This window comes from Piliocolobus tephrosceles, chromosome 19 (assembly GCF_002776525.5).
Source record: "Piliocolobus tephrosceles isolate RC106 chromosome 19, ASM277652v3, whole genome shotgun sequence".
Lineage (NCBI taxonomy): Eukaryota > Metazoa > Chordata > Mammalia > Primates > Cercopithecidae > Piliocolobus > Piliocolobus tephrosceles.
In genome coordinates, this window is record NC_045452.1 from 24,126,952 (window position 1) to 24,150,460 (window position 23,509).

The window sequence follows — 23,509 nt, forward strand, 5'->3', positions numbered from 1 at the left end:
TGGTGTTGGGGAAGCTGAGTATCATTTCTTCTTACTTTATTCTTTATAGCACAATTGAAGAGATCTGTGAAACTGTTTCCTCGCAAAAAGGCTCTGATAAGTGTACAAAGCTACTTAATGGCAAAAGATAAAAGTTTAAAAGCTAATTATTACTGGTGCTGCAAAAGCAGAAACTGCAATGGCCAGGCAATAATCAGACTTTCAAATAGACAGTATATACTTATAAAATTTGTGGATCACAACCACTGTGCAAATAAAACTGTAGCAAGTGTTTTGAGGATCGCAGAAGTGAAAATGCAGATAAAAAATACATGAAATCTCCTCTGCCAAATTATTCAATGGTGTATGATTTCTTCTCCTTCACATGTAGTGCCAATTCGCTATGCTATTTTATCTTTACATCATTTCTAATACTGGAAGTATAAATTGTGTAGAGACTTAGGGAGTTCTAATTAATTCTATGCATTTTTTTGCAAACTGAACTCCACAAAAGTACATTATCACTACACTGACTTTGTGTGTAAGCACTGGCTGTGTACATAAAAATGTGGAAGCCAGGTGTGGTGGAGCACCTGTAGTCCCGGCTACTAGGGAGGCTGAGGTAGGAGGATCACTTGAGGCCAGGAGTTTGAGGCTGAAGTGCACTATGATCATGCCTGTGAATAGTCACTGCACCCCAGCACGGGCAACATAGCTAGACTATAGTCTCTTCAAATAAAATTGAAACTGGCCAGGCATGGTGGCTCACGTCTGTAACCACAGCACCTGTGAAGCCAAGGCGGGCAGATCACCCGAGGTCACAAGTTCGAGACCAGCCTGGCCAATATGGTGAAACTCTGTCTCTACTAAAAATACAAAAATTAGCCAGTCGTGGTGGTGGGGCACCTGTAATCCCAACTACTTGGAAGGCTGAGGCAGGAAAATCTCCTGAACCCAGGAGGCAAAGGTTGCAGTGAGCCGAGACCAGGCCATTATACTCCAGCCTTGGCAACAAGAGTGAAACTCCGTCTGAAAAAAAAAAAAAAAAGTTGAAACTTCCTCAGTAAACGAGATGTCCTTTTTCTATATCTGCTTTTGTGAAAGATAAAATTCGACAAGATCTCTGCTCTTCAGGCGACTGCACATATAGTGATGACCCATCCTGCTTTTTACTACCTCATCAAAAGACCTAGTTTGTCCATCATAGTATTTCAGAGGACCACAGTTAAAAAATGTAACACCCATGCAACTGTTGTTAGTATACTGAGTGAGTAAACTTGCAAAATACATTTGTTACTATTGCATTGTGTACTAGGCCATTCCTGCATTGCTATAAAGGAATACCTAGAACAAAAGAGATTTAATTGTCTTACAGTTCTGCAGGCTGTACAGGAGGCATAGTGGTATCTGCTTCTAGGAAGGCCTCAGGAGGCTTCCAATCATGGCAGAAGGCAAAGGGGGTACAGGTCTATCACATGATGAGGACGGAGCAAGAGAGAGTGTGAGGTGCCACACTTTTAAACAGCCAGATCTCGCCAGAAGTGGCTGTCTCGAGGACAGCATCAAGGGGATGGTACTAAACCATTCATGAAAAATTCACCCACATAATCCAATCACCTCCTACCAGCCTCCACTTCCAATACTGGGGATTACAATTCAACATGAGATTTGGGCAGGGAAACATATCCAAACTATATTAAGTGGCCTATGAAGTGTTGTCATGTTTTATGTTTCTCAAATAAATCCCCCTTAAAAATGTAAATAAGTGTTTTTTTGGTTTGTTTTCTTGATGATAAAGTCTTGCTCTGTTGCCTAGGCAACGTTATCACAGCTCACTCCAACCTCTGCCTCCCAGACCCAAGAGATCCTCCCACCTCAGTCTCCCAAGTGACTGGACTACAGGTGCATGCTACCTTGCTAATTTTTTTTGTTTTGTTTTGTTTTGTTTTTTTTGGTAGACGGGGTTTCTCCATGTTGCCCAGGCTGATCTTGAACTCCTGGGCTCAAGCAATCTGCCCACCTTTGCTTCCCAAAATACAGAGATTACAGGTGTGAGACCCTGTACCTGGCCAAACAAGTGTCTTTTTTTTTTGAGACAGAATCTCACTCTGTCACCCAGGCTGGAGTACAGTGGCATAGACCTCAGTTCACTGCAACCTCTGCCTCCCATGTTCAAGTGATTCTCGTGCCTCAGCTTCCCGAGTAGTGGGGACTACAGGCACATGCAACCATGCCTGGCTAATTTTTGTATTTTTAGTAGAAACGGGGTTTTGACATGTTGGCCAGGCTGGTCTCAAACTTCTAACCTCAAGTGATCTGCCCACCTAGGCCGCCCAAAGTGCTCGGATTACAGGTGTGAGCCACGGCACCTGGCCCAAATAAGTGTTTTTTAAATAATTTTTTTTAAATTATTTTTTCCAGAATTACATTTTTTGGATTTTGATATTTTGAGATTTCAGTATTTGGGATTATGGCATCAAGAACTGTGTCTTTTAGGCCAGGCGCAGTGGCTTATGCCTGTAATCCCAGCACTTCGGGAAGCTGAGGTGGGCAGATCACCTGAGGTCAGGAGTTCAAGACCAGCCTGGCCAACATGGCGAAACCCTGTCTCTACTATAAATACAAAAAAAATAGCCGCGTGTGGTGGCACGCACCTATAATCCCAGCTACTCAGGAGGCTCAGGCAGGAGAATCGCTTGAACCCAAGAGACGGAGGTTGCAGTGAGCCGAGATCGCACCACTGCACTCCAGCCTGGACAACACAGCGAAAGTCTGTCTCAAAAAAAGAAAAAAGAAAAGGAAAAAAAAGAACTGTTTCTTTCAGAACTATGGCCTATACCCATCTGAAACAAATATTCAAGAAACCTTTGGGAGAGCTAATATCTACAAACATAAACTTGGGTAATATTTTATAAAACAGTCTTAAAAGTCACCTTTATCCACACACAAGATAGTTTTAAAAGCTTTTGAGACTGAGTTCAGCTCTGTCGCCAGGCTGGAGTGCAGCGGCGCAATCTCGACTCACTGCACCCTCCAACTCCCAGGTTTAAGCGATTCTCCTGCCTCAGCCTCCCAAGTAGCTGGGATTATAGGCACACGCCACCACACCCAGCTAATTTTTGTATTTTTAGTAGAGACGGGGGTTTCACCCTGTTGGCCAGAATGGTCTCAATCTCCTGACCTCATGATCCACCCACCTCAGCCTCCCAAAGTGTTGGGATTACAGGTATGAGCCATCGCGCCCAGCCTTTAAAAGCTTTTTTTAAAAAAAAAAAAACACTAGAGTAACAATCTTGGCATTTTTAAACGTATATAATTATCCCTATATATAACTATTTCAACAAAGATAACTTCATACAACCATTTTAACTCTAGAATAAAAATACTATTATAGTGAGATTTTTTCAAATATTTAATTTAGTAGAGTCAAATGTTTAACAAAAAATAAAATATCATGAAGTATATAGTATATATTTTAATGAAAGGCTAATAAAACTGAATCAGGTCAGTAAGAGAAGGAAAATATTGGTTTATAAAACTAAGGCCTTCAAGTGACAGGGGGCCATAGGGAAAACAAAAAACTAAGGCTTTACTCATTTATAAGTGGCAAAACAAAAAAATTCCTATTTCCCTATTCCCTAATGATTTAATGTAAACTAAAGAAGAGAGAATGTATTAGTTACTCTTCCTTAGAAACCTATACCACCTATTAATTTGCTAATGAAATCAGATACATGACTTCTACATGATCAATGTTGTGACTTTACATTAGTAGAGATGCTACTTGAGTTGCACTGTGTCACTGGGTTCCAGGGAGAGAATATCCTAACGAATCACTCACTAAGAAAGCTTCTTCAACATATACAGGATAGGCCAGTATCAAAATATTTAAAAAAAAAAAAAAAAAAAAAAGCAGATAATGCTTGGTCTATTGAAAAATATTTATTAAACTTCTCTAAAAAGGATGAGAAACATATTATCTCAACTACTATAATCAGATGTCAATTCCAATTCCTTAGTAATATTTTCAAGATTTACACCTTAAATATAGGCGTACAAAAAACCAAAAGCATCAACAAAAGTTTTATATAAAAAGTTACGCTGGAATGTTAAAATCTAATATTTTGATTTTGAAAGCAAGTTGATTTTTTTTAAATTCTGAAAACAATAAAAGTGAACTGGCATTCCTTGAAAAGCTGAACAAAATACGTTCAGTAAAAACAAGTAATAAATTCATTAATTCAGAAAGGATCCTGAACCATGAACCAAAGAGAAAAAAGTAATTGAAGAGGCCAGGCGTGGTGGCTCATGCCTGTAATCCCAGCACTTTGGGAGGCCAGGCGGGTGGATCACCTGAGGTCGGGAGTTTGGGACCAGCTTGACCAATATGGAGAAACCCTGTCTCTACTAAAAATACAAAATTAGCAGGGCGTGGTGGTACATGCCTGTAATCCCAGCTACTTGGGAGGCTGAGGCAGGAAAATTGCTTGAACCCAGGAGGTGGAAGTTGCGGTGAGCCGAGATCGTGCCATTGCTCTCCAGCCTGGGCAACAAGAGCGAAACTCCCTTTCAAAAACAAAAAAAACAAAAAAACAGTAAACGAAGCTTCCACAGCATATTCCTTTGAGAGCTGGCAGCAAAATTTTATTTCATTTACTGAGTCACTCAAAAATATTTGCTAAGCATTAGCTACATACCAAGCACTGTTCTAGATGCTGGGAGTATGATGGGGAACAGACAGGTCCTTGCCCTCACACAGCAGACTATTCTCCCAGGTAGATCCCAGGATCGCACTTTCCAGTTCCACTCCACTTTCCTTTTGTTTGTTTCTACAATCCAAAACTAAACTCTTCCTCTTCAAATGGCCACAAACTTATCCTGCAAGTTATATTCCAGCTCATTTAAATTAAACCGATTCACACAGGGTACAAGTTAAGGACATAGAGTCCAGAGCCAGGGTGCCTGTGGTGTCATAGATATAGATATATACTGGGTTTGGTCCAGCTCTTGTAACAGTCTTCTGTTATAATACTGGGTACGTTAAGGCCTGCGGAAACAATCTCTCACCTGCCCTCCATTCACCTGCCCTAAGGCAGGACTCTAACCCTTCCCCACCTTTCAGACTGTGGCTCTTAAGACCCTCCTCAGAGGGCGTACCACCCTATACCCTGGGAGAAGAAATACTGACATCAGGAAACTTCCATAAAAATCCAAGAGGAGCTGGTCCTAGCACTTTGAGAGGCCGAGACGGGCAGATCACATGGTCAGGAGATCAAGATCATCTTTGCCAAGATGGTGAAACCCCGTCTCTACTAAAAATACAAAAATTAGCCGGGTTCGGCGGCGCGCGCCTGTAATCCCAGCTACTCTGGGGGCTGTGGCAGGAGAATCGCCTGCAGTTGCAGTGAGCCAAGATCATGCCACCGCACTCCAGCCTGGACAACAAGAGCAAAACTCTGTCTCAAAAAATAAAAAAAAAAATTCAAGAGGAGGTCCTTTCCGCTCTGAAACCCCTCTGTCTATAGAAGATCCCCCCCCCGCTTCTGCCTTTTATTAAACCTCTGCTCCTAAACTCCTCGTGTGTGTCCGTGTCTTAAATTTTCCTGGAGCGTGACAATGAACCCCAGCGTATATAGCCCAGACAACGTAGCTGCATCATACTGGTGGCCTCGTCTGGGATATCAAATTTCAACATTCATTGAAACTGTGAACAGAGGAGCGGAATTCCAACTCTGTCCTTTCATTCTGAGGCTCTCGGTCTCCATTTTAGACTCTTCTCTCTATAGAGAGCACTGTTGTTTCTCTTTCTCTCCTCTTTTGCCTATTAAGCCTCCACTCCTAAACTCAAAAAACAAACAAAAAACACCAAAAAAACCACCAAAAAAACAAAAAAAACCAACAAAACCCAAGAGGACAAGGTTTGGGGATCTTCTGGATGCTGAACACATGGAGGTTCCAGGAGGGTGGTGGCCGGGAAGGTATGGAAGCTCCATGCCCCTTCCACCAAACATTGTTTCACGCATCTCTTCAACTGTATCCTTTCCAATATCCTTTATTAAAAAACTCGTAAATCTAAGTGTTTCCCTGAGTTCTGTCAGCAAATTAACTGAACTCAGAGAGGGGGCTGTGGGAACCCCAACTTTGAGCCAATCAATCAGAAGTTCTGGAGGCCCTGGACTTGTGACTAGTTTCTGGAATGTGGGGCACAGTCTTGGGGACTTAGCACCCAACCTGTGGCATCTGACACTATCTCCGTGTAGTCAGTGTCAGAATTGAATTAGATGACACCCTGCTGGTGTTCGCTGCTTGGTGCGTAGGGAATAACCTACACACATTTGGCCACAGAAGTCGTCTGTGTTGATGACCGTTGTGGTTTGAAAGTAGAGGAGGCCGGGCGCAGTGGCTCAGGCCTGTAATCCCAGCGTTTTGGGAGGCCGAGGTGAGCGGATCACGAGGTCAGGAGATCGAGACCATCCTGGCTAACATGGTGAAACCCTGTCTCTACTAAAGATACAAAAAATTAGCTGGGTGTGGTGGGTGCCTGTGGTCCCAGTTACTCGAGAGGCTGAGGCAGGAGAATGGCTTGAACCCGGGAGGCGGAGCTTGCAGTGAGCGGAGATCGCGCCACTGCACTCCAGCCCGGGGGACAGAGCAAGACTCCGTCTCAAAAAAAAAAAAAAGTAGAGGAAAAGGCTGGGTGCAGTGACTCACGCCTGTAATCCCAGCACTTTGGGAGGCCAAAGCAGGTAGATCACAAGGTCAGGAGATGGAGACCATACTGGCCAACACAGTGAAACCCCGTCGCTACTAAAAATACAAAAATTGGCTGGACATGGTGCTGGGCGCCTGTAGTCCCAGCTACTCAGGACGTTGAGGCAGGAGAATGGCATGAATCCAGGAGGCAGAGCTTGCAGTGAGCCGAGATCGTGCCACTGCACTGCAGCCTGGGCGACAGAGTGAGACTCCGTCTCAAAAAAAAAAAAAAAGAAAGTAGAGGAAAAACATGATTAGAGGTGAGTTTTTCCTAATTCCCAATCCTGGCTCTGCTACTTAATAGCTGGGTGACCTTGGTCAAGTCACTCAACCTGTGATTCAGTTTCCTCATTTGAAATAGAGGTAATAACACTACTTCCTAATTTTTTTGTCAAATGTTTAGAACAAGTCCTAGCTCTTGGAATTTATTATTTATATAAAAATATTCACATTGTTGGCCCATCACGGTGGCTCATGCCTGTAATCCCTAGCACTCTGGGAGACCAAGGCGGGCAGATCACAAGGTCAGGAGATCGAGACCATCATGGCCAATGAAACCCCGTCTCTACTAAAAATACAAAAAAATTAGCCAGGCGTGGTGGTACGCGCCTGTAGTCCTAGCTACTTGGGAGGCGGAGGCAGGGGAATCACTTGAACCCGGGAGGAAGAGATTGCAGTGAGCTGAGATCGTGCCACTGCACTCCAGCCTGGCAACAGAGTGAGACTCCATCTCAAAAAAAAAAAAAAAAAAAAAAAATCACATTATTTATTATTAAAAAGGTTGGGTACATAAAATATCCTTGCCAATCTGTTTTGGAATCAAAATGAGTTGATGCCGAAATTTCCTGTAAATCCATTTTATTTAAGCCAATTGCTAAATTTTTACAGATCCTTCTTGTGCAGACTAGGGCTTTGGCCATGAGAAAATCAGAACAGTAAGAGGCCAAAATGATCAATTCATCATCTATTTCCGGCTCTTCCCTATTCCTTCCCACCACTATCCCTCTGCAGTCAGAACAATGCCCCCAACCATGTATTCACACCTCTCTTCACAAAACTTTGTTCCATTTATGAGACTTAAGTGCCCCAGCCCCAGGTTCAAAGCTATTCCTACCTTGCTCTGATACTATTAGGCCCACGCTCCCTTCTGACCTTCCCCTCTCTGTCATCTCCAGGCCCTTAGCCTGAGAGCCCAAGGTTTGACTGATAATATGCTACATACTTTTGAGCCTTGGTTCCCAAAAGACCTCTCAGGAATGCTTTTCCCCAGTCTTCCACTTGTCTCTCTCTCGTCCATCCAAATGCCCCCTCCTCTACAACCTCCTCCAATATTCTTCCCATACTTAATGAGGAGGAACAGCTTCTTGCCTAGTTCTCCCCAGCACTCCAGCTACACCACCATTACAGCCTTATCAATCCTTCATAGGTTTGAGAAATATTAATTTTCCATATTGGACTCTCCCATAGACCCTGAACTCTAAGGAAAAGTGAAGTGTTTTATTTGATTTTTTTTTTTGTGCCTAGCATGGCAACTACTTTGCAATCTTGGCTGAACAGAAATTTTCTTTTTTTCTTTTATTTTCTCTGATGTGTTTCATTCCCATAGGCTTCATTTGGCCTGTGTCCCTTATCTTTAGGGGAAGCCAACTTTCAGCACATATGCTAGCCAACATAGCAAAGTTTGTTTTTTTTTTTTTTTTTTAAAAAGAGACATTTAACAAATTATGCAGGCTGTGATGTCCTTCATTCCAGCTCAAATTTCTCCTACTGAATATGCTAGAACTTAAATCTACTTCCACAAAGACTTCAACAAGATGAAAATCCTATTCCTGCTATATTTAAACTCACATCTATTAGGGAAAAAAACCAAAAAAGTAGCATTAAGTTCAATGCATAGTGTACCTTTTCATTTACATCTGTCTACTAATGTGCAGGTACTGGTAAATCTGTTCAGGTTCATTTACACTGACTGTATGTTGCGTTTATTTCTGGCTGGAATCTGGCAGGCATGTTCTCTATACTTCTGCCATGGAGTAACAATTCCATTTTATTGTTCTAAAACTCTCCAGGGGCCAGGCACAGTGACTCACGCCTGTAATCCCAGCACTTTGGGAGGCCTAAGGGGAAGATTGCTTGAGGCCAGGAGTTCAAAATCAGACCTTGGTCAACAAAGCAAGACCCCGATCTCTACAAAAGAAAATAAATAAAATTAGCAGGGTGTGGTGGCATGCGCCTGTAGTCCCAGATAGGAGGCTGAGTCAGGAAGATCATTTGAGCCCAGGAACTCAAGGCTGCAGTGAGCCATGATCATGTCACCACACTCCAGCCTAGGTGACAGCACAAGACCCTGTCTCAAAAATTAAAATAAAACCCTCCAGGAGAAATACCCAGCATTCCTTACAGGGCAGGTGGTTCTCTGGGTTTGTCACCTAAACTGCTAATATTCCATCTGCCCTGTCTGCAATGGTTTTCCTCCTTATATTTTCTCTGGATTTTTTTCTCCTATTCTTTACTGATTTTAGTTACTGTTAGAAGAGCCTTCCCTGGCCGGGCGCGGTGGCTCAAGCCTGTAATCCCAGCACTTTGGGAGGCTGAGACGGGCGGATCACGAGGTCAGGAGATCGAGACCATCCTATCCTGGCTAACACGGTGAAACCCCGTCTCTACTAAAAATACAAAAAACTAGCCGGGCGAGGTGGTGGGTGCCTGTAGTCCCAGCTACTCGGGAGGCTGAGGCAGGAGAATGGCGTGAACCCGGGAGGCGGAGCTTGCAGTGAGCTGAGATCCGGCCAGGCCACTGCACTCCAGCCTGCGCGGCAGAGCGAGACTCCGCCTCAAAAAAAAAAAAAAAAAAAAGAAGAGCCTTCCAAGTTTTCTACAACAAATCCAAATTCAAAATTACTTTAATAGAATTATGTGAACAGGACATAAAGACATCGATTAAGAAGGAATGGCGATCACCTAAGAATATACAAATTTGCGATGAAACAGACACATTTTATTTTAACTGTAATATATGGCTAGAGATGGGGAGGAGGAAAAAGTATTAGAGAGCAGAGGCTCAGAGGCAAAATGGTTACATTCATTCTCAATGCACTGACAGGCAACAATGCAGACGATGGGGCTATAAAAGCAAAACACAGGCCTGACTATAAGGGCCTTATAGCCTAGTGAAGGGGTGTTTGAAAATATTCTGCAAGTCTTTTTTCAGCAAAAATCTTATGTTGATATACCCAAAAGATAAGAGAGATGATGAGTTGCTCTGGCTGGAGTTGGGAAGAGGATGACCCTCATTTCTACCCCAGCCAGGCCACCTGTGCCCCAAAATGCCTCTGCAGACCTGGGGGAGCCCAGCACGGAAGAGATGAGAGTGCCCCCTGGCTTACTCCCATCTTATTCTGTTTTGATATAACACTTACTACACTGCCACCTACCTACACAGCTAGTGCTACATACATATTTTTTAATAACATGTGAGGGCTCTGAAATAATTTACAAGTCACTGGTCTAATAAATGGGATTGGCAGAAGTGTATGGGGAACAGTGGAATTGCCAGACACAAGGCACAAAAAGTTGTGTCCAAATCACTGGAATCCAAAACTAGACAAAGAATTATAAAGGTCTGACCTGTTTCTCTAAAATTCCAGGAAGTAGAAAGCTCATCTTAACTACTTTCTTACTTTATCCTTACAATTATTGTTTCCTTAGTCAGCTCTATCTGCTTGGCAGGAAGTTTCTTAAAATCTTTCATGCTTTCTTGAAATCTCCAACTCTCCACACCCCCTCCTCCTCCCTAGGCAGAGGATTTTCAGTGTGCAAAGAGTATTCCTTACATTCCTGCCCTGTGTGCAGTCTGCTTCTCACCCACACACCTCTGCTCGCACCTCTGCTCTCCTCTGGGAGAAGGATATTCTTACTACCCAACGCCAATCACAGGGGATCACACTGGGTTCTGAGTTCCCCAGGAAGGCCCTCAATCCAACATCCTCTCAGTCTCCTGCATCTTCAACACCATCCTGTGTGCTGGCTCCTCATCAGCATGCTCTGGTTTCTCATATACTTAGGATTTTCACTTCAGGATAGTGCGAAAGTGACAAGCATTCAGTAGGAACCCTATTTTGAGTACCTACATAACCATTCTGCTTCTCACTTTTTCAGTTTAGTATTCAATAAATTCAACACTTTCATTATAAAATCGGCTTTGTGTTAGATGATTTTGCCCAATTATAGGCTAATGTAGGTGTTGTGAGCACATCTAAGGCTAGGCTATGACATTCAGTAGGCTAGGTGTATTAAATATACTTTTGACTTAGGATGGATGGGTTTATCAGGACATAACTCCATAAGAAGTATTTATGTTGAAAGAAAAAAAACACATAAAAGAGTTCTTCTCTTAATCCCAGATTCTCCCTTCATCTGTATTTTACTTTTCTCCAACAGCCAAACTTTAGGAAGGACTGACTCCCAATTTACTGTCTTCGCTTCACCTTTCTCATCAACACATGACAATCTAGCTTCAGTTATCACTCCCCAGAAGCCTGCCTCCCTCTCCACCCAACTGACATTTCTCAGTAATCTTGTCTACTGCCTCTGACATTAAAAACTCTTCCCTGGTTCCATGCTCTCTGGAGTTTCCTCCAGCTTATCTGGTTGCAGCCCTGCTGCTATTTAAGAGCCACCATGCTCCCTTAATTTTTCCCTTTTCTCAGTTTCCGTTCTGGGCTTGTGAGCACTTGTCATTGTTAGCAAGAATAACATAACTCCCTGGGGGGTTCTGAAACTACAAAACCTGTTAGGGGCTGAGACCTAAGCTAAGTCTCTATTACTAGGAGGATATGCCCATCACTTAGGAAACAAGGTAGAAACAACTTATCCACATATTCACCTTCTTCATCTACCACTAAGGGCAATCTCATGTACTCCTAGGCTGGAATTATGTTATATATGCAAACCTCCAAGTTTTAATCTATAGGCCAGTTCCTTCTCCTAAATGGCAGATCCGTGCTCAAACACGTGATGCCTTACAAGCATCTCAAACTTACATTCAAAACCAAGTTCATCACTTTATACCCTATTCCAATTTTCACTTCCTCAGTTGTTTCCTAATTCAATGAATGGCAATGCCATCACCTAGTTTCCCAAAAGAAGTCTTGCCTCTCCTTGGCACCTCCTCCCTCACCAAGTCTATCTTCAACAGCTCTCATCCTAACACCACTGTCCTCAATAACGTCACTTAACACATCTGGCCCACCGTGTATCAAATACTGCTGCCTATATAACGGTGAAGGAGGCACGCTTAATCCTAAGAGGAAGAGGGAAGTAAACAAAAGGACAAGATAAATTCAGGCTGTTCATGGAGGTTCATGCCTGTAATCCCAGAAGGATCGCTTGAAGCCAGGAGTTCAAGACGAGCCTGGGCAAAGTGAGACCCTTGTCTCTATGTTTTAAAAATAAATAAATACATTTAAAAATGTTTTAAAGACTAGATAGATTCAGACTATAATAAAAGCTATGAACAAAACAAGGCAGGGTGATGCAATGGGGCACTACTTTAGACAGGAAGGGTCAGAGAAAACCTCTCAGAAGTTCCATTTAAGTTGAACCTGAATGACAAACAGAAACAAGTCAAAGATTTGAGAAGCAGAGTGTTCCAGACAGAAGGAGGAGCCAAGGTAGAAATAAGCTTGAGGAGTTCAAGAAACAGGGAAGGCCAACAAACCCATAGCTTAGGGAGCAAGGAGACCAGGTCAACGGGTTCAGAGGGAGACAAAGGTTAGATAGGACCCTGCTGACCACCATGAAAGCAATGAAAAACCACTGGAGCATTTTAGGAAGGCAATTGACATAATCAAATTTGAATTTTTAAGAGATCACTTTAGCTGATAAGTGGAAAAAATGGTTTGGGAGGAAGGTAAAAACGGGGTAAGAAAAACAGGAAACTAATAATGCAGTTCAGATAAGAAGGTACGGTTCTTGAGATGAGAGGGAACAAATTCATGAGATACATGTATGTATATGGTTTTTGTGTGGCACAATCACAGCTGGCTGATGCAATACTCCCACCTCAGCCTCCCAAGTAGCTGAGACCACAGATGAACATCACCATGCCTGGTTAACTTAAAAACATTTTAGAGACAGGGTCTTACTGCGTAGACCAGGCCTTTCTAAAACTCCTGGGCTCAAGCAATCCACCTGCCTTAGCCTCCCAAAGTGCTGGGATTACAGATGTAAGCCACCACAACTGGCCCAAACTCAGGATATGTTTTGAATATAACGTGAACAGAGCCTGCTGGGCAATTAGATGTTGAGACTGAGGGGGAAAAGGAATCAAGAACAGTTCCTGCGTTGTTTCTGGCTGCAGGTTACAGGTGATTTTTACAGTTAAATCACATACAGCATACGATTTAATCAGTTTTGATGAGTGCCTATCAAGACCTAGCCATTTTCATGTTCTAAAAAGTTCCCTCACATCTTCTCCTAGTCAATTCCTTTCCATTCAAGAAGGAACATCCATCTGAAATCTAGTTCACAAATAAGTTCTGCCCATTCTGGAATGCTGTTAAGTGGGATCACCCATTACATATGATTTTTGTTTGGCTTTTCACTGAGCATAATATTTGTGAGATTAATCCTTATTACACGTGTCTGTAGTTTGTTCCTTTTTATTGTTTGTGGTCTTCCATTGTATGAACATGCCGACTTGTTATCCACTGTCTCGCTGATGGACATCTGGACTGTTTAGTTTTGGTTATCATTTGGCTATCAATATTCTCATGTAAGTCATATTTGTGGACATTTTCATTTCTCTTGGATAAATACCTAGAAATTAAACTGCTGGGTCACAGGGCAGATACATGTCCAACTTTCTGAGAAATTGCCAGTTTTCCAAAGTGGTTGTATCATTTTATACTCCCATCAGCAGTGCATTCAAGTTCCAGCTGCCTGAGTCCTACGTGTTCTGCTTAAATAACTCTTACCTATGCCACAACCAAACTCACAGTCTTTCAGCTCTTCAAATATATTTCATTCCACATCTTTTTTTTTTTTTTTTTTTTAGACCTTTGTAGATACACTCAGAGGACACTTTCCTCCTTGCCCTATCCCCTTTGCTGCCTCTTATTCATTCAACAAATATCCTGAAGGATGAGAAAAAGGCTAGCCTTGCCAGAGGGCTATAGACAGAGGAAATAGTATACTAAAAAGTTCCAGATGGTGGCTCACACCTGTAATCCCAGCACTTTGGGAGGCCGAGGTGGGCAGATCACGAGGTCAGGAGTTCAAGACCAGCCTGGCCAACATGGTGAAACACTGTCTCTACTAAAAATACAAAAATTAGCTGGGCCTGGTGGCGGGCACCTGTAATCCCAGCTATTCGGGAGGCTGAGGCAGGAGAATCACTTGAACCTGGGAGGCAGAGGTTGCAGTGAGCCAAGATTGGGCCACTGCACTCCAGCCTTGGCGAAAGAGCAAGACTCCGTCTTGCAAAAGGTTCCAGAGATGGGAAAGAGCTTGCCACCTTCCGGGGCCTAAAAAAAAAAAGTGAATGTGACTGGAGGGCCGTGAGCAAAAGCAGCAGGAGGGTCAGACAGGTGGGAGCCAGATTGTTCCGGCCTTTGTGAACCATGTGGAGGAGTTTGGAATCTAAGTGCTATGGGAAACCATTAAAAGATTTTAAGCAGACACACGACTCTTGGCCGTTCTGGGTGAAGTGGAATAGAGACAGGAGCAGAAATGAGGCGGCCATCATCATGTTTCAGGTAAGAGGTGAAGAGGGTAGTGGCAGTACAGATGAAAGAAGTTATCTTACGGAAATAGCACTGACAGTAACTCGGTGATAGATTTAGAGGTAGAGGTTGGTGAGAGAAAAGGAGGAATCTGATTTGAGAAACTGGGTAAATGGTAGAGCCACTTATGGACTGGGGGACAAATGTAGGACAAAGAGTTTGCGAGGAGTAAGTGTTCAGTTTTGGACTTAAGAAGCTCATGATACCAGTGACATGGTCAAGCCGCTGTGTCGAGCAGGAGTTGAAGGCGCTAGAAGACATCTAGCTGAAGATGTCAATGTGGGGATCGTCAGCTTATGAACAAACACAAAAGCCTGGGGAGACCAGAGATCACCAAGGGAGACAGGACACTGAAAAAATAGGGTCTGGAGAATACCAATGGTCAAGCGTAAGAGGATGAACAACCAGAGGTGGGAAGAGACACTGAATTCAGCAGGCTGATGAGGAAATACATGGTCCTGCTCTGAGAACCCTCTAGTGATCTTTCAAGTCAGGGTCACACACCTGGTACAGCACCTTCTATTCCCCTTATAAGAACACTTTCGATACCCTTATTTAATTGCCCTTCTCTACTATCTACTAGGCCAATATTTGAGGACATAAAATCAACAGAATTGGCAGGGACCAGCCCTGCTCTAGTCCAGTGTCTTAGTATACAGCACAACACAGACTGATGGTTTAATGAGACAGCTACCATTCTAAGTGCCACCTGCAGGCAGTCCACTTCACCATATACTTTTCCTATTTTAGTTCCTTCCCCCAATAGCCCAAAAGAAGATATATCTCCATTGCACAGATGAGGAAACTACAGCTCAGGCAAAATGCCTGAAGTCACTGATAGCAAGTGATGGAGCCAGGATGAGGTTGCGCATCCTCCTTCACACGCTCTGCTGCCTTCCATCACGTGGACTTTCTTCAGCAATAGTATCCTCTCACATCACTGCCAAAGGGATACAAAATCTGTCCTCACGTAATTGGTCTCCCACAGCACTAAGTCAGGGAAACGCCCAGGGAAGTACTTCCCTGCTTGACTTCTCAAGAATCCCTATTCTTGCCAAGCACAGGGAACATTCTCCAGACTTTCAAAGTAGTGCTTCATCCTTAGGGCACTTCTAAATGCAGCAGTGAAATCTGGCTTCTCTGAAACTGAGGTCTGGAGGTAAAAGAACTTACAACTGCTGGAGCCTTAACTCTTTTTCAATTCTAGAAACCCATTTTACCACCTATCAGGAGTTTCACCCTACATCTAAAAGGCCTCACTCTAAATGAACTAATTCTGATCACGGCAAAGGAAGTTTCTCTATGTCGCCTATTTTGGACCAAGGCATAATTAGGATGAGAGAAACCAACGGGGCCTAAGAAGCCAACACTACATATCTTTGTGAAAATTAACAGTAGTACAATTTTGTCTCTGCTTTCAAGACTGATGTGTACTGTCTCCCCTTGATATCTTAAGATTGGAACTATAATAGGCTTTTTCCTGAGTACATTAACACCCAGGAGCTTCCTTTTTCCACTCAAGAGCCACTGTCAACTATACTGGTAAGAACATGGGGCACAGATGGCAAAGAACAGGTCCTACCCTTGATTCTGTCAGTATAAAGCCGCATAACTTTGGGTAAATTACCACCCTCTTGGCATATTCCTGAGTTGTAAAGCCAAAGGGTTAGACTAGACAATTTCTTAGGTGTCTTCCAGCTCTAAAATTCTATCATCAGAGTATGGAAAGGGGGTGGGAGAAGGCATGCTGGATGCCAGCTGGCTGGGAAAGACTGAGAGGATGAACCCTCTTGGCTATGGTTAACAAAGCCTGTCTGATCTGCATGGTTCCCTCCCTTGCCAGAGCCTCTGCTTAGAGCTTTCCTTGCTTGCCTTGATATCCCCAGCCCCCTATCCAAATAGAGGATTCCCAACAAAGAAACATGAACTACAGGTCTAGATCTAAAGTAGGGGAGCGGGGGGAGGGGGGGCAATAGACACAACCAGAGACATGTTTCCTACACTAACACTCACTATTATAATACATCTCTATATTTTTTATCAGGATGATTAAAAAAAAAAGCAGCCAGCACTCCTCTTTCTTAGCCTTTACAAGGTACCACTAATGATCTCCCTTAAGCTCTTTTGAGCCAGGTCCCTATTCACAGAGCATAAAGATATAAACAGAGGGAACACTTCAAACCAGCCCACTTCCATCCTTTGGATTAACTTCTCAAGATGCTCAGGGCTAAAACAAATTATTTACTTTGTTTAATGTCATTTTCATCCAGCCCACAGATCAAGTTCAACTGCCCCACTGGCAGAGAAGGCTTCAGAACAGGGAGTATCTTTGTGACCACTCTAAAGTAACACCCCCTGAGTTATTTCACATTGTTTTCTTATTTTCTTCACCGCTATTATCATCACCTGACATTTTTATTTACTGTTTACAGTCTGTCTCCAGAGTAGGCTCTTTCTTGTCCACCATTGCACTTCCCATGCTGAGAATGCCTGTAAATACTTGTTAACGAAAATTAGCGCACACACACATGCGGACTTTAATTCACATTCAGGGACATGATGTTCAAACGTGCAAACCATCTTCCAATCAGACTGATATCAAATGTTCCAGTGAATTTCTACTCTTTCCTACAGAACAGCTTACATACGCATACTGCAATAATGATATTTCCCCTAGTAGTCTTCTTTCTTAATTCCCCACTATGAAGCACCAGATAATAAGTCACGGATATACCAGCTAACTCACGTTCTAGTTCATCTTCCTGCTGGGTCATGCATATTACCCACAAAGCAAACATTGCTCTTACACAGAAAGTACTGATTGTGTTTGTCGCCATGAGACCCTTTTCACCCATACCACATGTATCAAGGGTATTAAAGGACTTTCAACAGCCTAACCAATAATCAAAAACTATCCAGTGCGATGTGATCAAATTATGCTCTAACTATAAATACTTTGATTTCAGTATACTGTATTCTACTTCATTTTTTTGGACAGGGTCTTGCTCTGTCTCCCAGACTGGAGTGCAATGGCAACAACATGGTCCACTGTAGCCTCAACCTCTCAGGTTCAAATGATCCTCACACCTCAGCCTCCTGAATAGTTGGGACTACAGGCACCCACCACATCTGGTTTTTTTATTTTGCAGAGACCAGGTCTTACTATGTTGCCCAGGCTTACTGTATTTCAAAGGTGTCACTTTCATGTACCGTTTTACTCCAATTGTTTTATTGTTTTGCTTTATCTTGTTACTTCTTTACCTCCACAAAAAGAAAATGAAGACAGTAGAGTCAAAGCCCCAGAGAGAATGAATGAGTACTATGGTGCCTTGAACACAAAGTCCCCATGATAAGAAGGCTTAAGGCATATACTGGGGAAAGAACTGTCTTTGGTAAATATATCTTTTGAGTCCCAACCGGTCAAACTGAGTGAGAGCAGTCACCCTACAAAATGATTCCAGTGCATTGTAAACTAGTCAGGAAGAGAGACAGACAGCCCTTTATGTATTATGTTACTCTTTAAGCTGATACCACAGTTTTCACCTCAGGACAGAATGACAGAATGAAGTAGGAAAAGAGAAATTTTTCATAGATTAAATCTCACGTACACTGGCAAAACTGACCAAGTATGGGCTAGGTAAAAGTTTAGGAAACTCCCAGGGGATCACAAAAGCATAAGCAGTCTCAAAAACCACCCTTTCCAGTATTTCACCTGAATCTAGATTTCAGATTCATCATAGCTTTAAAATAAAAAAATAAAATAGCCGGGCGCGGTGGCTCACGCCTGTAATCCCAGCACTTTGGGAGGCTGAGGCAGGCGGATCATGAGGTCAGGAGATTGAGACCATCCTGGCGAACACAGTGAAACCCCGTCTCTACTAAAAATACAAAAAATTAGCTGGGTGTGGTGGTGCGCGCCTGTAGTCCCAGCTACTCAGAGGCTGAGGCAGGAGAATGGCGTGAACCCGGGAGGCGGAGCTTGCAGTGAGCCAAGATGGTGCCACTGCACTGCAGCCTGGGCGACAAAGCGAGACTCCATCTCAAAAATAAATAAATAAATAAATAAATAAATAAATACATAAATAAATAAATAAAATAAAATAAAAAAGCGGGGCACAGCAAGAAGATATGGATTCCAGGGCCACACTTACCACTGACTGATCTGTGCCTTGAGCAGGCAAAAAATCTAGTACAGTACAGGCTCTGGAGCTAAGAGGGGGAGGGTTATATCTAAGCCTTGACCCTCACTAGCTCTACCACCTCTCAGGGAAAGGAAAGATGGTCTACCTCTAAGGTTGGCTGGGTGGATGTTGTAACACAATTTAAAATGCCTTGGACAGAGTCTAGCACAAAGGCTTTTTATACAAATGCCAGCATTTTTTCCTACTTAGGTTGGACTCATGAGAAAAAGTCCAACTCCAAGTAAATGTGATCATTTCAATTACATTCCATTTTATCTTACAGATTTTTTAGAAGTTGGGCAGGTGCTCACATCTGTAACCCCAGCACTGTGGGAGGCTGAGGCAGGGGAATGACCTCCTGACCTCACCTGAGGTCTGGAGTTTGAGACTATCCTGGCCAACATGTCAAAACCTCATCACTACTGAAAATACAAAAAAATAGCCAGACACGGTGGCAGGAGTCTGTAATCCCATCTGTTTGGGAGGCTGAGGCAGCGGAATCGCTTGAGCCTAGAAAGAGAAGTTTTCAAGTGAGCGGAGACTGTGCCACTGCACTCCAGCCTGGGTAACAGAGAGAGACTCCATCTCAAAAAAAAGTATACCACTACTAGGTTATGAAACCTAAAAGCCACGTCTCCGGATATCTTACTAATTTTGGCAACCTTCTCTCACATAAATACATACAAATTACTTTGTTGAATGAAAATTTTATAACAATTTTTTCCCTTGTAAGTTATAAGACAAGCGTAATACACATGTGAGTGTGATAACTGCTTATAATTTAATAGGCCGGGAGCAGTGGCTCACGACTGTAATCCCAGCCCTTTGGGAGGCCGAGGCGGGCGGATCACCTGAGGTTGAGTTCCACATCAGTCTGACCAACATGGAGAAATTCTGTCTCTACTAAAAATACAAAATTAGCCAGGCGAGGTGGCGCATGCCTGTATTTCTAGCTACTCGGGAGGCTGAGGCAGGAGAATCACTTGAACCCAGGAGGTGGAGGTCTCAGTGAGCCGAGATCGCGCCACTGCACTCCTGGCTAGGCAACAAGAGCTGGACTTCGTCTCAAAACAACAATAACAGAAAAAACAAAACCAATTTGAGTAATCAGAGTTTTTTAAACACCACACTGAACACAAGGTCATAATTCAAATCCTAACAAATTGTTTATTCTGGAAAATTCCAAATAATCTGTGTGGCTATATAAAAGTGTCTACTCGTGGGCTGGGCACAGTGGCTCACACCTGTAATCTCAGCACTTTGGGGGGCTGAGGCAGGTGGATCACGAGGTCAAGAGATCCAGACCATCCTGCCCAGCATGGTGAAATCCCATCTCTAAAATACAAAAATTAGCTGGGCACGGAGGTGCGCCCCTGTAGTCCCAGCTACTCGGGTGGCTGAGGCGGGAGAATCGCTTGAACCCAGGAGGTGGAGGTTGCAGTGAGCTGAGATAGTGCCACTACACTCCAGCCTGGGCGACAAGAGCAAGACTCTTTCTCAAAAAATAAAACAAACACAAAAGTGACAGTGACAGGCCTGACAGTAACACACAAGAAAACTACTACCAAACCATCTCCAAAGTCAGTACCATAAACACTCTGCCCCTATGCTGGGATCCTTTTAGAAACTGTTCAAAGAGATTGAATCAAAAAGTGATATAGGCCGGGCGCAGTGGCTCACACCTGTAATCCCAGCACTTTGGGAGGCTAAGGTGGGCGGATCACCTGAGGTCAGGAGTTCGAGACTAGCCTGGCTAACATGGCGAAATGCTGCCTCTACTTTTTTTTTTTTTTTTTTTTGAGAGGGAGTCTCGCTCTGCCGCCCAGGCTGGAGTGCAGTGGCCGGATCTCAGCTCACTGCAAGCTCCGCCTCTCGGGTTTACGCCATTCTCCTGCCTCAGCCTCCCGAGTAGCTGGGACTACAGGCGCCCGCCAAATCGCCCGGCTAGTTTTTTGTATTTTTTTAGTAGAGACGGGGTTTCACCGTGTTAGCCAGGATGGTCTCGATCTCCTGACCTCGTGATCCACCCGTCTCGGCCTCCCAAAGTCCTGGGATTACAGGCTTGAGCCACCGCGCCCGGCCTTGCCTCTACTTAAAATACAAAAATTAGCCGGGTGTGGTGGTGTGCGCCTCTAATCGCAGCTACTCGGGAGGCTGAGGCAGGAGAATCACCTGAACCAGGGAGGCGGAGGCTGCAGTGAACCAAGACTGCACCACTGCACTCCAGCCTGGGCGACAGAACACCACACTGTTTCAAAATAAATAAATAAATAAAAGGGGATTTAATTAAAAAAAATAAAATATAAAAATAAAAAGTGATCTGAGAAAGCCATATTGTACCATATTTGGCACATATCCAGCCAAGCAGCACAGTTCTAGAAATTTAAGACAAACAAATTCTGAGATTGGTACAGAAATACTTGCCAGTCAAAAGCATGGCCTAAGGCCTTCACACACCATAAAATCAGTGAAACTAATTGCGGTTCCTCAGCATCTGCAGAGCATTGGCTACCAGTGAGGAGTAAGTTGGGGGAGGCAAATAATTAGTGCACCCTGAGGTGACAGTTAATTCCACTAGCATACCATTTCACAGGCGATGTTCTGTGGCATTCTACTTCTGTGGCATTCTACTTCGTCCCCCTACTCTGAGAATGCTGAAGCTGGCTGGAAATTTCAACCGTTAGCCAAATGTCAAATGTCCTTTGAAGAACTTTAATAAGATCCGGATCCTCCACAATCCCCTGCGTAGAAAGCTCTTGGAACTCCTCTGAGCCAACATACACAGACCCAATCACATGTTATCCACACATTTCCCACGTAGACAAATATTCTCTGAAGTATTTCTGATAACTTCTTTCACAAAGACAAAAAATATGTAAGGTGCATTCCACCCAGATCAGAATAACACACTTTCTGTTCTGAAGCACCAAACAGCAAGTGGGATTTCAAAAAAGAGTATACCCTGACTAAGTTTCATGCTCTGTTGAAGGCAAAGGCTGGAAGCTAAAAGACAGGCTTTTAAAAGCCAGCTAAGGTACAGTCTGCATTTTTCAGAAAAGTTGCCTATGGCTAAAACAGAGCACAAAATGAGAGATAAAAAAGCAAAACCACAAACCCCTGTACTGTCTGACCTGGGAATCCTCACTTAACAGATGAGGAAATTACGAGGGTAAGTAACTTGCCCTGGGCTGCAGTTTATTTGGCGTCAGAGCTGTAAGCAGATTCCTGGTCTCCTAGGTTGGAATTCAGTGAAGTTACCCCACCCATCAAACAGCTACCCCGCGGAAGATGCTGTATAAAACTCTTCACTCTTCACTGAGGCTGTTAACATAAGGGTCCAATTATCATTCAAAGATCAGCCTGTTAGATAATAGCTCCAAAATTCCATCCATTTTACAGCAGTTACCAGAGACATCTAATCTTCCAGGGAAAAAAGCAAAAAGGAAAAGGGGAAAATCCTAATTTTGACCTGACCCCTAAGGTCAGACGAAAGGATTGAATACAGACCAGCAGACCGTATTGGTATCCGCAACCACAGAAACCGACAATAATCCCACACACAAGCAGAGGAAGACGGCCGCTCCTCGGCACCGCCCCCCAACTCACTAAATTCCACTCCCATTCCGGCGCCCAGAGGACAGTGCACCTCCGGCCGCAGCCTGAGAGGAATCGGCCCGATTGGCCACGCTCCTTCAAACCACCACTTTCCCCCGAAAAAGGGACGAGAGCCTCAGATCCCCAAACGAGCGCTCCCTCGCCCAGAGACCCCGGCTCGCACACCCCGCCCTGTTCCCCGCGGCGCGGGAGGAGAGGCCGCCCCACACAGGAAGTGTGTCCTGCGCCGGGACCTTGCTCCCAGCCCGCCGGTACCTGCCCTCCGCCCCCAACAGGCGAGAAGCAGCCGCGTCCACATGGCTTCAGGTGTTCACATGGCAGTAAACGGGCCCCTGTCCTCCCGGGCGCCCCAGCGCGGAGCCCTCCCGCCCAGAGCCCGGCCCAGCCCCGCTGGCCTCGCCTCCAGCCCGCAGCCAAGAGGCGAGCGCGGCCAGTGCCCCCGGGGCTGCCAGGGGCCCCGAGGCAGGCGTGCGGTGCCCCCGGCGCTGCCAGGGGCCCCGAGGCAGGCGGCGCTGACTCCCGGACGCCGCCCGCTCACACTCGCCGCCTTTGCACCCAAGGCCTCGCGCGACGAGCAGGAACCTTCCCTCCGCACCCTCGGGCGAACACCGGCGCCCAAGCTCCGCCGAATCCCCGGGCCGGCCCGAGACACCTCAGCCCTCTGACGCCAGGCCTGGCCCGGGCCCCTACCCGCACTCTCGGGTCGGGCCGGGCAGCAACACTCCCCTTAGCACCTCAAGCCCTGGCTCGGAGTCCAGGAGGCTCCGCACTCCCAGGTTGGGTCCGGCCAGGACCTCTGCTCCCAGACCCCCAGGCCGGACACCCCGGCCCGGCCCCAGTCCCTCAGGCCCGACCCTCTCCTTGCCCCTCAGGCCCGGGCGGCGGTTACCTGCTGGAGCCCCCCGCCCAGTCCCTCGGCCTCCGCCGGGGGCGGGAGGGGAGGGAGCGGTGGCGACGGCTGGCGGCGCTGCGCGGGGTGGGGGTGGGGGTGGCTCCGCCGCCTCCAGCTCGGGCGCCCGGGCCGGCGGCGGGGCGGGCCGGGGCCGCGGCCCCTCGAGGCTCGCTCCGGCCCGCGCGCTCGCTCCCCGGTCGGGCGCGCCTCAGGGCGGGCTCCCCTGGCGGAGGCCACGGCCGCCTCGCAGGGGCCGAAAGCGGCTCGGCTCGGGGTTTTTTCTCTCCATTCTCCCAACACACAGG

At 45.1% G+C, this 23,509-nt stretch overlaps 2 protein-coding genes across 4 annotated transcripts in view; one reads left to right on the forward strand and one right to left on the reverse strand.

The window, feature by feature from the left end:
- The window catches only part of TCF20 (transcription factor 20), a 112,040-nt gene extending 88,537 nt beyond the window's left edge, over positions 1 to 23,503 (reverse strand). For all 3 annotated transcript variants that reach the window (XM_026448417.1, XM_026448416.1, XM_026448415.1), the window contains exon 1: positions 23,202 to 23,503. The gene's annotated coding sequence lies outside the window, so the exon portion shown is untranslated. The remainder of the gene's footprint in view (positions 1 to 23,201) is intronic.
- The window catches only part of LOC111532671 (vegetative cell wall protein gp1-like), a 39,023-nt gene that overhangs the window by 11,578 nt on the left and 3,936 nt on the right, over positions 1 to 23,509 (forward strand). The window contains exons 2-3 of the mRNA XM_031934595.1: positions 22,332 to 22,774; positions 22,815 to 22,888. Of these exons, the coding sequence (XP_031790455.1) occupies positions 22,332 to 22,774; positions 22,815 to 22,888 (517 nt within the window). The remainder of the gene's footprint in view (positions 1 to 22,331; positions 22,775 to 22,814; positions 22,889 to 23,509) is intronic.